The sequence below is a fragment of the Sycon ciliatum genome, chromosome 7 (assembly GCF_964019385.1).
Source record: "Sycon ciliatum chromosome 7, ocSycCili1.1, whole genome shotgun sequence".
Classification (NCBI taxonomy): Eukaryota; Metazoa; Porifera; class Calcarea; order Leucosolenida; family Sycettidae; genus Sycon; species Sycon ciliatum.
This window is the reverse complement of record NC_088649.1, coordinates 13613179-13628481: the sequence shown is the minus strand read 5'-3', so window position 1 is coordinate 13628481 and position 15303 is coordinate 13613179. Positions and strand designations below refer to the sequence as shown.

Below are 15303 nucleotides of genomic sequence, written 5' to 3'. Positions count from 1 at the left end.
AACTCACATAACGTGTCTCAGATACGTTTCGCACGACGTACAAACGAAGGATAGCGTGCGCGCAATCCGAATATCTGCCATGATCATGCTGGGGATTTGCATACCCGCAGTGAGTTTCTGTCAGAGACTCGCGTTATTTGGCTCGCGCGTAGGGAAACAACGCGCGAGAGCTGTATCTCACGTCGAAATTTGGCTTATCACGCCAAATTGCAACCCAGTTTACGTGAAATTGCGCGTCACGTCAAAAATAACGTGCACAGCTTTTAAAACCTCTCTAGTGTAGTGTAGACTGCTAAATGAGAGTGAATCAGGTACAGATTTCACTAGCATCATTGACTTCACAGGAATACGACTTCAAGCAGCAGCCGAGCCCAATGGCAGTGCACCCACCCACCAAACCAGGTGAAACACAGACACAGACATAGACACAGGCACACACACACACACACACACACACACACACACACACACACACACACACACACACACACACAGAAGCACAGACACGTAGACACCGGACTAACCGTGTTTTCCAACAACCCTGTCAGTGCATGCACTACATCAGCGGCCGAAAACTGTACAACAACAACAACAACAACAACAACAGGAGCAGCAGCAACAACAACAACAACAACAACAACAACAACAACAACAACAACAACAACGACAACAACAACAACAACAACAACAACAACAACAACAGCAACAACAGCAGCAACAACAGCAGCAACAACCACAGCAGCAGCAGTAGCAGCAGCAGCAGCAACAGCAACCCAAACCAAAGAGAAAACAATTATTGGTAAAAATCCACCTAAACAGCATAAGTACACAGTGTGTACATGCACACACGCAATGCCACCCAGATGAAGTAAGCATTGACTTCACTCCACGGTACACAGAAGTTACTATGATTACAGTATCAGTAGCACAGCGGGCACACGGTCAATTCCTTCCGACCGCAGAGGCAGGCAAGGAACAGAACAAGGTCGCTTTCCTTGACCCAGCGTATCGGAGAGGTGTCCATCGCCTCGTTCTCATTGCTTTGATCTCAAACTCCCCAAGCAGAGGAATGCAAAACACACATTCTTGTGTCTTTTAAAACTCTTCAAGTAGGGCAAGGCAAAAGCAATTATTCTTGTCTCTCGGTACGGTAGGAGAGTTGCTAGTTCCTAAGACCCACATACAGTCAACTTCGCTAATAATGACTGCGGATGTAGACAATTCGCGAATAACGACAGAATTTCCATGCCCAGAGCAAAGTCCCACCCAACTGTAATACATATAATGAGACTTCGGGTATAAGGACACTTTTCTGATGCCCCGCCGAGTGTCGTTATACGCAGAAATACTGTATTCGTCTTTTTCATCCAAGGAGTTTTCGGACTAAATTACATGCCGGACTATAACGCGGATCTGCCCTGTGTTTTAATACGATTCACGGTCCATAGACTAAATGTTAAACCGCACAAGCTCCCTTTCTTTGGAGTTGAACGAAATTATTCACCGGCTAAATGTAAATGTTCTACCTGTACAGCAAGCGACACCCGTACCTTATGTTGATAACCAAATTGAGCAACGAAACTTCCGTATGTCATATCGTCAAGTCTGCAGTCACGTGCACACACGCGCGCACGCATACATGTACACACACAGACAGAGAGAGACACACACAGACAGAGAGAGAGACACACACACACGCACGCGCACACACAAACACGCGCACACACACACACACACACACACAGACAGACAGACACACAGACATACACAGACAGAGGATAACATATCACCATCATGAGGCCATCCATAGCAAGAGGCTTGCACAGGAGTGCTAGACTGTTCCAATTCATTTTCTACTGGATAGCTTGGAAACCAGATGTGACAAGTGACGCCTTAAAATTGAATATCTACTTGTGTGCATGCGTGTGTGTGTGTGTGTGTGTGTGTGCGCGCGTGCGAGAGAGATAGATAGATAGAGATAGATAGAGAGAGAACACCCACACAGTGACTCATACCTGTACTTGGGAGACAGCTCCTCCATCCACGTCTTGACGTTGTTGCGAATGTCCTTGTCCATGGCTCCAAACTTCTGCTTGCTCTGAACCAGAGGTAATCTTTACACCAGAACGACAACAGTGACGGACAAGCAGCAGCAGCAGCAGCAGCACAGACCAAAGAGCAAAGACATACAGGTATGAATACGGACAGTAACTTTACCAGACAGTACACTAGCAGCACAGTTTAGACATTACAGCACTGTCAGGCGCCGGAGAACGACCAGGCTAGAATTTCACCACGCACAGAATACCAATACAGGCGACTCCTGATAATTATCACGAACAGCAGTGTGCAGGAGATTCAGTTCTTTATAGCCAAAGTTCGTTATAACAGAAATGCACTCACACTATACACGCAGCAAGTCATGACCGGCATGTGGCCCATGACTGGACTGAGTGCACTTGGTTTACATGCGGCCCTACAAGATTTGGTTCGTTAAAAACGAAAACTGTTCGCAATAAAGAGTCAATTTTGTATAGGTTGAAACAGGGACATGGATAAGGGTCCGCTATATCACGAAATTCGCTATATGCGAGTTCATTATAATGTTCGCTATAGAGGGTCAATTTTGCATGGGTTGAAACAGGGACACGGATAAGGGTTCGCTATATCACGAAATTCGCTATATGCGAGTTCCTTATAAGGGAGCATCTCATAAGTTCGCACTTTTTTTGTAAACGTAACGCATTTCGAATAGACTTTACCCCCCTACCTCCCCCCACTATTTGAAAGTCTTATCGCACATTTTCCGTGTACATGTACATGTAGATATACCACTGTACATGTCCATGCATGCCATGGTATGCACATGTACATGTACATGAATGTTTTGCTAGTGTGGAAGTGAATGGCATACAGTAGTACCGCATCTACTGAGTACAAGTACAGTACAACCAATGACATGTACACGCACATAAACAGAGTTTCTCCACAAAGACTGTACTGTGAAAGCTGGCCAGGTACACGGTTTGATAACGTTGGTGTGACATTTGACACCTCTGATTAGCCTGCATGATTGATTGCATGCAGTGCAGGGTTAGCTGATCTGCCAACATACTACAGGTAGATCTACACCTAAACACCATGAACACACCCTGCTGAAGCGGTATAGCACATGCACCATATGTGCACAGCACACAACCAGAAAATGTGCGAACTGTCATTTTTCTATTCGAAAAGGGCGCTACCCCCCTACCCCCGTTTCGAAATGCGTTACGTTTAGAAAAAAAATGCGAACTTATGAGATGCTCCCTAAGTGGAGTCGTCTGTACTCATACTCCTGCCCATCGCGGAAGCGATGATAGCGAACAAGCTATGTTTAGACATAGCAACTTGAGCTGGGATTACACCATTCAACAGTTTGCCAGGCTGATGAATTGACCACCACTAATTTTAGCCTGGTCAACACCACACGGCTGGTTGAAGTGGCTTTTTCTGGCCAATGTCAATGAATCCCTATTTTTCACACCAACGTTTACGCGGTGACTCAACTATGCGTAGACTGCAGTACATGAAAATAAGAACAGTCTAGGCTTGGAGGCTGACCCCCAGTTCTTCGGTGACTGACAGTACTGTACACCACACTGCAGGGAATTTATTTATTTTATTTCATTCCAAGCAATACATGGCTGGGGTAGCCAATGACCACTTTGCGTGGCGATTGCAGGGATTTTATAGCTAACCACGGCTAAGAAGGAAAAGAGTAGGAAGTCAAAAGGAAAAGGAAAAGAAGAAAGAAGCAAATATGGACTAACATTGTGGAATAGGTTGACAACTCACCCCATGTTGGCAAGGAACTCGTGCAGCAACTTCTGCCCATGCTGGGTCCAGACCTTGAAGCTAACAGCACAAAAACACACAACACCACACCACAACAGAGATGCTGTAAAACGGGGAATTTTCGGTGGTGTAATATTCTCGGCGGTGTGATATTTTCGGTATTTCCCAAAATCAACGGTTCAGGTGTGCGAAAATTTCGGTAAACCAGTTTCCAGATTCAAAAATGAATTTTGCACACTGTGTGTTGAATTTTAGGTGGCGTTTTATTTTAGGTAAAAATTACCCGTACCCGAAGTTACCGAAAATGAATCTCCACCGGAATTTACCGGTTTTAAAGTAGACAAGACAACCAAGAGTATGCATCTCAACGCTCCCCCATTCATGGCATGAGTTTTTGTGCAGCCATTTGATACTCTGATGTCATCATGGGTGGCCAGAGATGAAAGTGTAAAGAATATATTATACATCACAGCTACGGTAGTCGAAGCAGAACAACGGACGGAAGATGCACGCGTCCTGCACCTGATGAACGGACACCGTATCTACAAGACAAGCGCGGGAAAGCATACGCGCGTGATCATACTTCTGCCAAAGAACGACGCACTTTAAAAAAATTCTTCCGCAGACGAACCCATCGCAGCTCGAGACAGAAGAGAGCATACTCTTGGTTACGTACTCTTGATATACTCGAGGTCTTGAGAAAAAAAACAATAAAAAAGTAAGCTGTTCCCACACCGGGAATTGAACCCGGGCCGTCTGGGTGAAAACCAGAAATCCTAACCACTAGACCATATGGGAGATGGCTACTTTAGAAACTATCGGTCGACTCCTTGTATGATTTAGAGGCTCAAATCACCAACGTATAACGAGGCTGTGTTTCGGCAGCGAGGTTTGTGACCCTCCTGCGGAACCAGTTACGTCCAGCCACACATCCACATCCACAGGAAAACTTGATGTTCTATCCCGAGTACGCTACACTGTAGAAAAAGAGAGCAGCCAAAACGATCACCACACATCATGTACTCACTTGACAGAAGAGTACTCGGAGTGCAGTAGACTCTCGTACATTGACCAGTGGCGATACAACGCTAACCGGAGTCTGAGTGAGAGCGGGTGTGTGAGCGCGCAGCAGGTACAAGGTGATAGGGACACAATGGTCAAGGAGAGACAACACAGCTACAAGCACACACACTGTACCAACACTGAACAATTTAGAGTGCACACAGGTAAGCATAAATCCCACCTTAGACTTCATTCCCACTCGGTGGGAAACATTTCGCAGTGTGTATGACAACGGACGCAGGATGGGGTAAAAAAGTTGAATTCAAGTCTCCTTTTTGCAGAGACTCCATAACCAGAACGAAGTATACATCAGGTTTTAAATCGCGACGGAAATCACCACCAACTGACACCTTACGTGATTTTCTGGGTTCAACTCAAATACTTGAACATTCGATCGGAGAAAATAAGCGTATTCAAACTTGGGAATTAGTGGCGAGATGTGGTAAGCTGCAACCCGTGACTTAGTCATGCACTGCAGTCACAGAGATGTCAAATATGAACAATTGAACATACTATACATTTTGAGTCATCAGTTGCCTGATGATCGTAGAAATACATGAAAGTCAGAGTTGCGACACAGCTTCCAATCTCTCTCTTGTGTACAAGGCTCAGCCCTATATAGGAGTTGAGCACTCTTCGGACAGTGGAGCACGCTACTTGGTTACGAACATACTATACATATCCCCACCACCACCACCACCACCACCACCACCACCACCACCACCACCACCACCATGAGCACATGTCCACAGAGAATAAGGCAGTGCTCAAAGAACACCACCACACCGGAAGGAACCAGACAGCATTAGCAGGATACTCTTGGTCGAACTGTATCCGGAGTGTGTGTACAGATGACACAGACCTGCACAAGACAATGAGAGATGGAAATAGATACACTGTAGCTAGATTGATACGAAAAAAGAGAAATAGGTCCAGTTTGGATTTGTCATGAGTCATGACTCAAAGCCTCATGCCACTGCAATCATCAGGCGATGCAGTGGAATGAAACTTTGAGTCACGACAAATCCAAACTGGACCTACATGTATTTCTCTTTTTTCGTGTGAAACACTGTGCATTGAGCACTTTGCCGGCAATTGCCAAAATTACTCCTTTGTAGATAGATAGATAGATAGAGATAGAGAGAAGGACAGAGATAGATAGAGAGATACACTGTCGGCACATAAGCCTGGTTTTAGTGTTGACACACAGAGAAATACCTGGTTTGAATAGAAGCCTAGCCCTGACATCGGGTTCTACAGCAATAAGCCCGGCTTTAATACGCAACATTACGGTATGTATTTTTCTACTTCACCAGCCCCCCCCCCCCCCCCCCAGCCCAAAACTTGTCATATAAAAAAAGAGGGAAGCGAAGAAAGCAAGTCTGAGGAACTTGACGCAGGGAAAGTCATCCAAGCGCCGTGTTGAAGTTGCCAAAGAAAATGATAAGGGGGCCCATGCCCATTCGGCTGTTTCCCGTTCTCAAATTCGAAACGTGGTTCTCAGTTTGGGCAGCTTTCTGCATCGATTTCTATACTCAAAAGTAGTGTTGAAACGATCTCACCGGATACTCGTTAGCTCGCTCGCCAGAAACTCGGCTCGTTTGTGCGACCAGCTCGTTTGCACTAACGAACACCGTGCACCGTACTCCGTACACATGGCAGTACATGTCGACCGGGGAGTCGTAAAAATATTTTACGACTCCCTGGTCGATCGAGAGTCCAGTCCCGCGCAAAGTGAAAATCACTCGCAGTTACAGGTGACTGTATGCCTGCACGACACTTGAGTTGTTTCAGTTGTCGTTGCAGCTTTGGTCGACTCTACTCTTGACTCTACTGATGTCTTGTTCCGCATCTGCTGACCTGTCGCAGGATATGCTTCGGTCACCTCTCCATTCGAGTGAAAGTTACGCTCAGTCGTTTGGAAGTTTTCTCCCGCGATGCAGCGAAGATCAGGGCTACTTGCAATCTTTGCAAAACGGTCTATTCTTACAAAGGCTAATCGACGACGGCGCTGAAAAGACATCTCGACACCAAACAGCAGTCCGAAGTGAAGCAGCAGCAACCCCAAATGCCGGCGGTGATAATTTGAACCAGCTGAAAAAATCGAACTCAGAAAAAAAGTATTCAAAAAAATAATCATATTTGCCACATCAATGAAACTCGTTAGCTCACTCGATAGCTTGCTCGTTAGTGGAACTGATCGCTCGTTTGTTATAGATACGCTCGTTTCAACACTACTCAAAAGTCCCTTGGAAAGCCGATTTCTCCACCGCGCTGGACTGCGATGCGACAAAAATATTTTGCTATCATGAGAGGTCCTTGGAGAACCAACTTATTCTTTCGCGGACTAATAATAAGTGCTCTTTTGTTGCTGTCTTCGAATCTTTCGTTTCCTACGCCGCATTTGCCCACGATTTGTGCTCTTGACGTAGTTTTCCTGACGCTGGCGTCAGTTTTTACTTGTGGCATTGCCCACCGTCTTCCTCTTTCGGTTGATGCCAAGCTCCCACAACTACGGTCTTCTGACCGCAGTGGCATTCTGTAACATACACACTTCGTACTCTTTTTACTGAAGTGTGTATGTTATGGATAAACGTCTGGAAAACCTTCAGCTTCCTTGTCGCTTTGGTGGCGAGCGACAGTCCTCAACTAGTTATGGCATGACTTATAGGGTCTCCAATTATCCAGAAGCAGTCAAAGCTGTGTTAAAATTGGACGCAACGCTTGGCGAAAGCAATACACACCCACCACAGATGTGCAGTAATTGTCATCGAACTATTACAAGATCGCATGAACAAACCAATCCATGATCTGACTCAAGGGACTGTGGACCTCTGCAAGAATGGTCTCCACATTCACGCATTGGCTGTGAGCTACGTACAAAACTCAGCCAAGAGCCTTTGCAAGAAGGATCTCCATGCCCTTTCTCCACACTGTATTGTGTCTGGTATACTAGGCCAGATGGTGCTGCGCTGTGACTTTTATGAGTCTGCTTGGGTAGGATGCATGGAACAAGTAGAGCTACAATATCTTCGTGCTCATCTTCCGGAATGTCCCCACAACCCACACACACCATCCACGCCACTACCTCCAACAACTACGGTCAGTACTACTTTACCGATTTGCTTACGGCATCACCATCCAAGCTACGTGGCAAAGTGTATGACACAGGGCTGGCACACCTTGTGCGAGGTAAAGCCAACAAGGACAGTTTAGAGATCAGGACCGGTGGAAGGTCCCAGGTTTGGACTCGGACACCCATTCCCATGGTGGACAGTAGAGATGCCAGTCCCAGTACGTTGAAGAGAAGAGCATCACATCTTCTTCTTTTTAAACAGCAAGACTTGCTGCTACGTTCCTGGATGCGACAGTGACACGAAGAAAGAGGCCTGCGCCGGCCTCTCGTGACATGGCTTTCCTCTGGCTGACACGAAGCTGACGACAGCTTGGCTGTCGCGAATATGTAGGAAGGATTTTTCTCCGACGAAATATAATTGTGTGTGCTCAGAGCATTTCACTGAGATGTGCTATGAGAGAGATTTGCAGCAAGAGCTTGCAGAAAACATTGGTGGCTACAAGCAGAAGAGGCAGCGACGCTTGAAGCCAGGATCCGTGCCATCCGTGGAACGCGGTAGAGATGGTAGTGTTAGTAGCTCAACCACCACCAGGTGTGTAAGTGATACCAAATATCTGGAGAGTTCCCATCCAGCTCTGCAAGAGGATGAGGAGAGAGCATGGCTGACACGGGGTTCTGACCAGCATAAAGTACTGGAGAGCATTGTCCTCGACAAGACGTTGCTCAACGATATGAGACAACTGACCAAGTTCTGCCATACAGGCAGTCTGGAAAATTTCCACTGTCATGCTGAAGTGGGCACCGAAACGAGTCCACCTTTCGTACGATGGTATGAGAGCACGGGTACAGTTGGCATGTCTGTCCCACAATACCAACATAGGGAGAGCGCATGCCAAAACGAAGGAGGGTGTTCTCAGGTACAGGCTGGAATACACGAAGCACTGGGTGACTAAGAAGCTGAATGACACCACGTCCTACGACTTCTTGAAGGACCTGTTGAAGGATGTCCACACAGCCATTCTCGACGTTCGCAAGGAAGCACCCACTGAACACCCGCACCGAAGGTGGCGTGATTGACTGAATGCATCAAGCAGAGGACAAGGTGCCTCAGAAGTAACATAACACACACATGTACACTATAGTAATACATGCACGAAGAGTACTGTAATTTATTGCATTCCCAACTCATCACAACCACGCGCTCTTCAGCCGAACCATACAGGCACCAGCAAGGACACTTCCGTTGAGAGATAATATTGTTCTACGCCTCTAGACAGCTGTTTTGCCCCCTGTGGTTCGGCTGAATAACGCGTGGTTGTGATGAGTTGGGAATGCAATAAATTGAAAATATGGCCGAAAGCTCTGTCGCAATATTTAGTTCTGAAGAGTACTGTAAAGCAGAAATATTCGTCTGGAACTTAATTTCATCTTTTTCGTCCAAGGAGGTTTTGGACTAAATTAAACACCAGACTAATGTCGATTTGTCCAGCTTTTCAACACACTCTTATTATCCATGGACGAAATTTACAACCAGACGAACTCCCTTTCTTTGGAGTTGAACGAAATTAATGACCGACGAAATGGTCTCGCTGTACAGTACACGAAACCCAGACTGTGCAGCGTGTGCCTTTTCTGCATGGGTGTCTGTCACGCCGAAATTCCGCGATTGCATCATGGTAGGTGCCGATAAGCGGCGGGAAGTGGCATAGTGTGTACAACTGAGCTGCAGTTGTGCAGCAAGAGATCGGCTTGAATCCTGCTTGTACGCACTACATCACTAAAATAATGTAATCCTGGAATTCCACCGTGACAGCAACCCATCCGAGCTGCACACTCTTGGTTTCATGTACTCTTGACGACACAGAACAAAAACCATGGCGACAACCATGGCAACGACAACAAAGATGACAACTACACTAACAGCAACAGCAGCAGCAGCGGATGTATGACACGTTGATTACGTACGGGTTATTCAAGCGCAGGACAAACTTCTCCTGTAGCTGGGCAGCGTCCGTGACATACTTTTCTCTGAAAAGAGACGCAGACAATCAACAACAACAACAACATTAAACACACCACCACCGCCGCCAGAACCAGCACAAGCTCCAGCACTACTGATGGGCATTGTTGGAGTGAAACAGTTGCCCGGAGGGCCTGACAATAGCAATCTCAACGGAATTATCCTCGCTGCAGCGGTGTCGGCGATGTGCAACTGGAGTAGGTTGGAAGAGACCCTACTATGGAGCGGTCGAGTGGGTAGACAGAGAGTGCATAGCGGTGTGGGTAGGCAGAGCGCAGACTCTGGAGTGGTGGAGTGGGCCGGGCTACAGCACAGTGTGGAGTGGGTAGGCAGAGAGTGCATTGTGGAGTGGTGGAGAACACAGTGTGGAGTGGGTAGGCAGAGAGTGCATTGTGGAGTGGTGGAGAACACAGTGTGGAGTGGGTAGGCAGAGAGTGCATTGTGGAGTGGTGGAGAACACAGTGTGCAGTGGGTAGGCAGAGACTGCATTGTGGAGTGGTGGAGAACACAGTGTGGAGTGGGTAGGCAGAGAGTGCATTGTGGAGTGGTGGAGAACACAGTGTGCAGTGGGTAGGCAGAGACTGCATTGTGGAGTGGTGGAGAACACAGTGTGGAGTGGGTAGGCAGAGAGTGCATTGTGGAGTGGTGGAGAACACAGTGTGCAGTGGGTAGGCAGGGAGTGCATTGTGGAGTGGTGGAGAACACAGTGTGGAGTGGAGTGGGTCGGCCGACAATGAACTGTGTAGCGGTTAATGAGATGACAAGGACAAACTTGCCCCCCCCCCCCTCCCTCTCTCTTGTCTCACTTACCGATCTATTCTCTGATAGAGGAGCTGTTCTGTCAATCCGGCTATTGCCCACCTAGAGATAGAGATAGATAGAATAGAGAGAGAGAGAGGGGGGGGGGGGGGGGAGAGAAGGAGAGAGAGAGAGAGGGAGAGAGAGAGAGAAGTCAGTCCAGGGCAAGGCTGACACACTGCCAGTACCTAAGAACATCAGACCACACTCCCCACTGAGTTCCAGCACTGCTTTTAACCAAACCTCTGCGAGAAGTTGATTACCTAAATGGTCAATGTTGCAATCAAGGACAATATATTGCAAAAGACTAAATAAGGGAGAAACGCCACAGGCATATACTTGCCAGATAACGCACCCAAATGACTTCAGAGCTCACTGCTACAGAGCACTCAAGCTTGGACACAATCAGCCACAGCATTAAAGTAGGTCATGCCGTTCCCAGCAGTGCAGGTTTCTTTGCAACCAGCTTACCCAGTTACCCTGTGCTCCACAAGGGAGACATGACAAGGTCAATACAACTAGAGACCGTTCAGATAGTAAGGTACTACTGGATTTTGTAAGCCCAATATTGACCGAATCCGGGCACAAAACGCCACTTTAAATTTAAAGAAATCTGGGTTTTGGATCTGCTACTCCATACATTTCATCATCGTAACACTATAGAGATGTGCTAATTTTGTACTGAAGCTGTCCAGAGACTGCTTACTTACCAAACTAAGTCGTTGTTATCTTTAGACATGAAGTGTGCTAGCTCCAGCATGATCAAAGACGTCTGCAACGAATCAAGTGCAAGACACAAGATAGGAGAGGGCAAGGAGAGAGAGAGAGAGTAAATTTTCAACATGGACACCCAGGGAAACAAAGCTGGGATAGACAAATATCAGAGTCACATACTTTCTTCACAGTTTGCAAAAACAAACACACAAGTTTTCCAAGACTTCCCCAAGGCCTATTTTCCACTCATCCCCCATCCCTCCCCCCCCCCCCCCCCCCCACAGGCCTTTTCCTAACACTCCACGACTTTTCAGGCCTTTTTGAAAAAGAGAGAGAGAGAGAGAGAGAGAGAGAGAGAGAGAGAGAGAGAGACACACACACACACACACACTCTCTAGCTATAACGTACGGCTGAACTGTGGTAGTAGAACTCGAAGTACTTGAACAGAATGTCTGCTCTGTGGTGCATATACACAAACAAAAGATGACAAACGATTGAACATGAATATTCCATAGATTCCAAGACACACCGGCAGCAAGGTGAAGAACGTTTCAAATTACATGCACACACATTCACACATACACACACTTACACATGCCTATCGCTGAAGCAATGATAGCGAACAATTATGATAGACATAGCAACTTGTGCTGGGATACACACACCATTGAACAACTTGCAATGCTGATGAATTGACCGCCAACACGCATGTGCGCGCACACGCCCAAACACAGACACACATGCACACAGACACACACACACACAGACACACACAGACACACACACACATGTACCTTTTCTGTTCCCAGACTCGTTTCTCTCGCCGCCGCTGTGCTTTTCTCTGCACACACACACACACAAAATGCCGGAGCAAACACATAAACAAGCAATACATGAATAAACTAAAGAGGACACACTGCCAACTCCCCTCACTGCAACTGTACAATCATAAACTCCACTGGTACTAACTGCATGGACTTACCGTACTCTCAGCAATACTAGTACTGGCCGAGGTCCTTAGCAGTTCGCGAGCCCTAAAATTTCACCCAAATCGAGTTGATTCAGGCAAAAGCCCTGAAATGACGTGGTGCTTAATTTAGACAGGCGGCCTTAAAAGACTGGCTCCAACTGCAGAAAATACGGTATGTGTGCAAAAGTGTAGAATAGTAAAGAAAAGGACCAAGGAACTACCGGTATAAGTTACGCTATAATGTCCACTAACACCACTAGTTACTTGACAATCAGCATGTAGAAAGCGTGTAGAAAGTGTAGAAAAGTGCACATTTGAAACACGCAAAGTTGCACATCTCTCTGTCAGCAAGGACATTGTTGAAGAATTTCTACAACTGTGTTCCAGCTGCACTGGACTTACTTTCATTGTGAATGCTCGGCGCTTGGCAGATGGCTCACCAACGTCGTCCTCTTCCGGTTCTAGACTGTCTTCGTACGTATCCGCCACCTCTCCATCGCTGTCTTCATCCTCCTCCTGAGAGTACAGGGAGTACATGCAACAGCAGGGACGTACCCAACGGGGTCGGTCAGCAGGGTGGGTTTTCACACACCCTTGCACACCAGCGCTTTGGCCGAGTAGGTGTGGGCTTGCCTGCGAATCACAAGGTCCCGAGTTCGAGACCCGCGCTGGGAGCAGGGAGCGGGTACTGTGCTAACAAATGCGGTGATGCATGCGTGAACCACTATACATGCAAGGAACTGTGCCGACACCCACGGTCACCTGGGTACTCACTACTCAGAGTGAGGGTAACATGGATGCAGCTAACGAGGTATTCGCCCCTTGTCGGGCATTGGTTGTGAGAGGTGCCACCTCACCCTTGCCGTTAGGCGCTGCATCTGCCACCCTGGTATTACAGGCATGGTGGTGGCCTGGCACATGCGAAACTTCCTAAGCTGGTTGTGTTTCTCTACGCAATTGTATAGCCGGTTGTAAAGTGGACGTGCGAACTATACTTAAAACTTTTGCACACATGTTGTATGTACAGTGCTGGCAACTGAAATCCGACCCCTGAGCGGTGCGCTCACATCGCAAAGACCCAACACGGGATTGTAAAACTACGAAATAGAGACCGCTAGAATGTGAACGCACCGCTCAGGGGTTGGACTTCAGTTGCCAGCACTGTACTTAACCACACTGCTAGTGTTCTATGATCTTACTACCAAAAAAAAGAAAAGATATAAAGTTTGGAACCAGCGGCAGGGTGGCTTTTTTCGCGCACTTGGAGTTACGTGGGTACGCCCCTGCAACAAAAAGCAGCACAAGACAGCCATAGACGGTAGGTAGCACACATATAGAGCCGTCTCCACTTTAATACAAAGAACTCGCATATAGCGAATTTCGTTACATAGCAAACCGTTGTCCATGTCCCAGCTTGAACCCACAGTGTAAGAACATTTCGGTTACAACGAACGTCGTCCATAAAGAACTAATTCTTCTGCACAATGGTGTTCGTTATATCAGGAGTCGACTGTAACTATACGTTACAGCAAGCATTACAAGACAGCCATAGACGGTAGGCAGCACAAATATATCACGTATTCCCCCGGTTGTAAGTCACATTCAAACCTACGTCGCACCCCAGTCTTTCGGGTCTCTGCTGAATAGCTGCTTTGTGTTCACTTAGATAATAAATCACACTTGATTGTAAGAATTCCACCCCCTTCTTCAACCTGCGGGTTTACTTTTTACACATATGTGGGACTATCATTATTACTCGGATGGTGAGCCTAACTTAAATAATTGTGAAAAGAAGAAGGACAAAATGTTACGAGTTATGACTAACTGAGTGGGGAGTGCTGACTGTATAAGATCTGGTTAAGTTGGTGGACAGTTAGTCATAACTCGTAACATTTTGTCCTTCTTCTTTTCACAATTATTTAATAGGCTCACCATCCGAGTTACATTTTGCACACCTGATGAGCCGTCATGACCTATACGGCGAAACGTACGTCGTGTGAACTACTTGTTATTGTACATAACTAGTCCATCATACATGATAGTGGAGTTCAGTAGGATGTTGGCGTTTCGGTTTGTCACAATTCGTCTTCGCTTAGCTTCCCCTTTCTATGTTTATTACATAAACTTGAGCCTCCCACGTTGGGTGGTCTGTTGCTTTGCGTCGTCGAGTTGTAGTAAGGCCGGTATGTCCAATAGTCTTACTAGATTCGTCATCATCCAGTAACTTTCGGCATTCTTTGTTGCCGTGATGCATAGCTCGTGCTCTTCTTCGTTGCACTTTCCTTCCCCTCTTGGACCTTTCCGAACCTGAGCCTTCCAAGTTGGAAGGTTGTTGGTTTGCGCCTTGGAGAAGTGTTTGAGCTAGGTGTCAGGTCGCCGAATGTCTCAGTACTCCTTGTCAGTTTTGTGCCATTTTGTCGCACTCTCTGACTGTATAAGATCTTGTTACGTTGGTGGACAGCTAGTCATAACTCGTAACATTTCGTCCTTCTTCTTTTCACAATTATTATTACTATTATTATTGTTTTGTGCCTAGTTGTGGCACTTTCTGACTGTTTAACCCTTTGTGGACGGACTGTACGAGTTTCGATCTAGAGTTTCGATCTAATAAGATCGAAACTTCGTAACTTCGTAACTCCATCGTTTCTTGAGCAAATTCCACAATCGAAGGGTCTACGTGGTAGCGGGAACTCCAAGCCGTCCAATGCAACAATCGCTGAAGAGTTACAATGTCGGACGCCAGAGATATCGCACGCCGTATTCTTACCTCGGCAAATTCAAATTTTTGATCGATCATTTCGCCATTTTGGGGGAAAATCCCTTTT

At 46.7% G+C, this 15303-nt stretch overlaps 1 protein-coding gene and 1 non-coding gene across 3 annotated transcripts in view; both read right to left on the bottom strand.

The window, feature by feature from the left end:
- The window catches only part of LOC135821041 (cell division control protein 45 homolog), a 35423-nt gene that overhangs the window by 6762 nt on the left and 13358 nt on the right, over nucleotides 1-15303 (bottom strand). For both annotated transcript variants that reach the window (XM_065334102.1, XM_065334103.1), the window contains exons 7-18: nucleotides 12881-12994; nucleotides 12303-12349; nucleotides 11917-11965; nucleotides 11504-11565; nucleotides 10806-10856; nucleotides 9941-10003; nucleotides 5717-5761; nucleotides 4865-4936; nucleotides 3838-3897; nucleotides 2016-2114; nucleotides 1551-1605; nucleotides 525-575 (exon numbers count right to left, since the gene is read on the bottom strand). In XM_065334102.1, coding sequence (XP_065190174.1) covers nucleotides 525-575; nucleotides 1551-1605; nucleotides 2016-2114; nucleotides 3838-3897; nucleotides 4865-4936; nucleotides 5717-5761; nucleotides 9941-10003; nucleotides 10806-10856; nucleotides 11504-11565; nucleotides 11917-11965; nucleotides 12303-12349; nucleotides 12881-12994 — 768 coding nt within the window. The remainder of the gene's footprint in view (nucleotides 1-524; nucleotides 576-1550; nucleotides 1606-2015; nucleotides 2115-3837; nucleotides 3898-4864; nucleotides 4937-5716; nucleotides 5762-9940; nucleotides 10004-10805; nucleotides 10857-11503; nucleotides 11566-11916; nucleotides 11966-12302; nucleotides 12350-12880; nucleotides 12995-15303) is intronic.
- Trnae-uuc (transfer RNA glutamic acid (anticodon UUC)) lies at nucleotides 4564-4635 on the bottom strand. Its single transcript has one exon. It is a non-coding gene; the product is annotated as a tRNA-Glu (tRNA).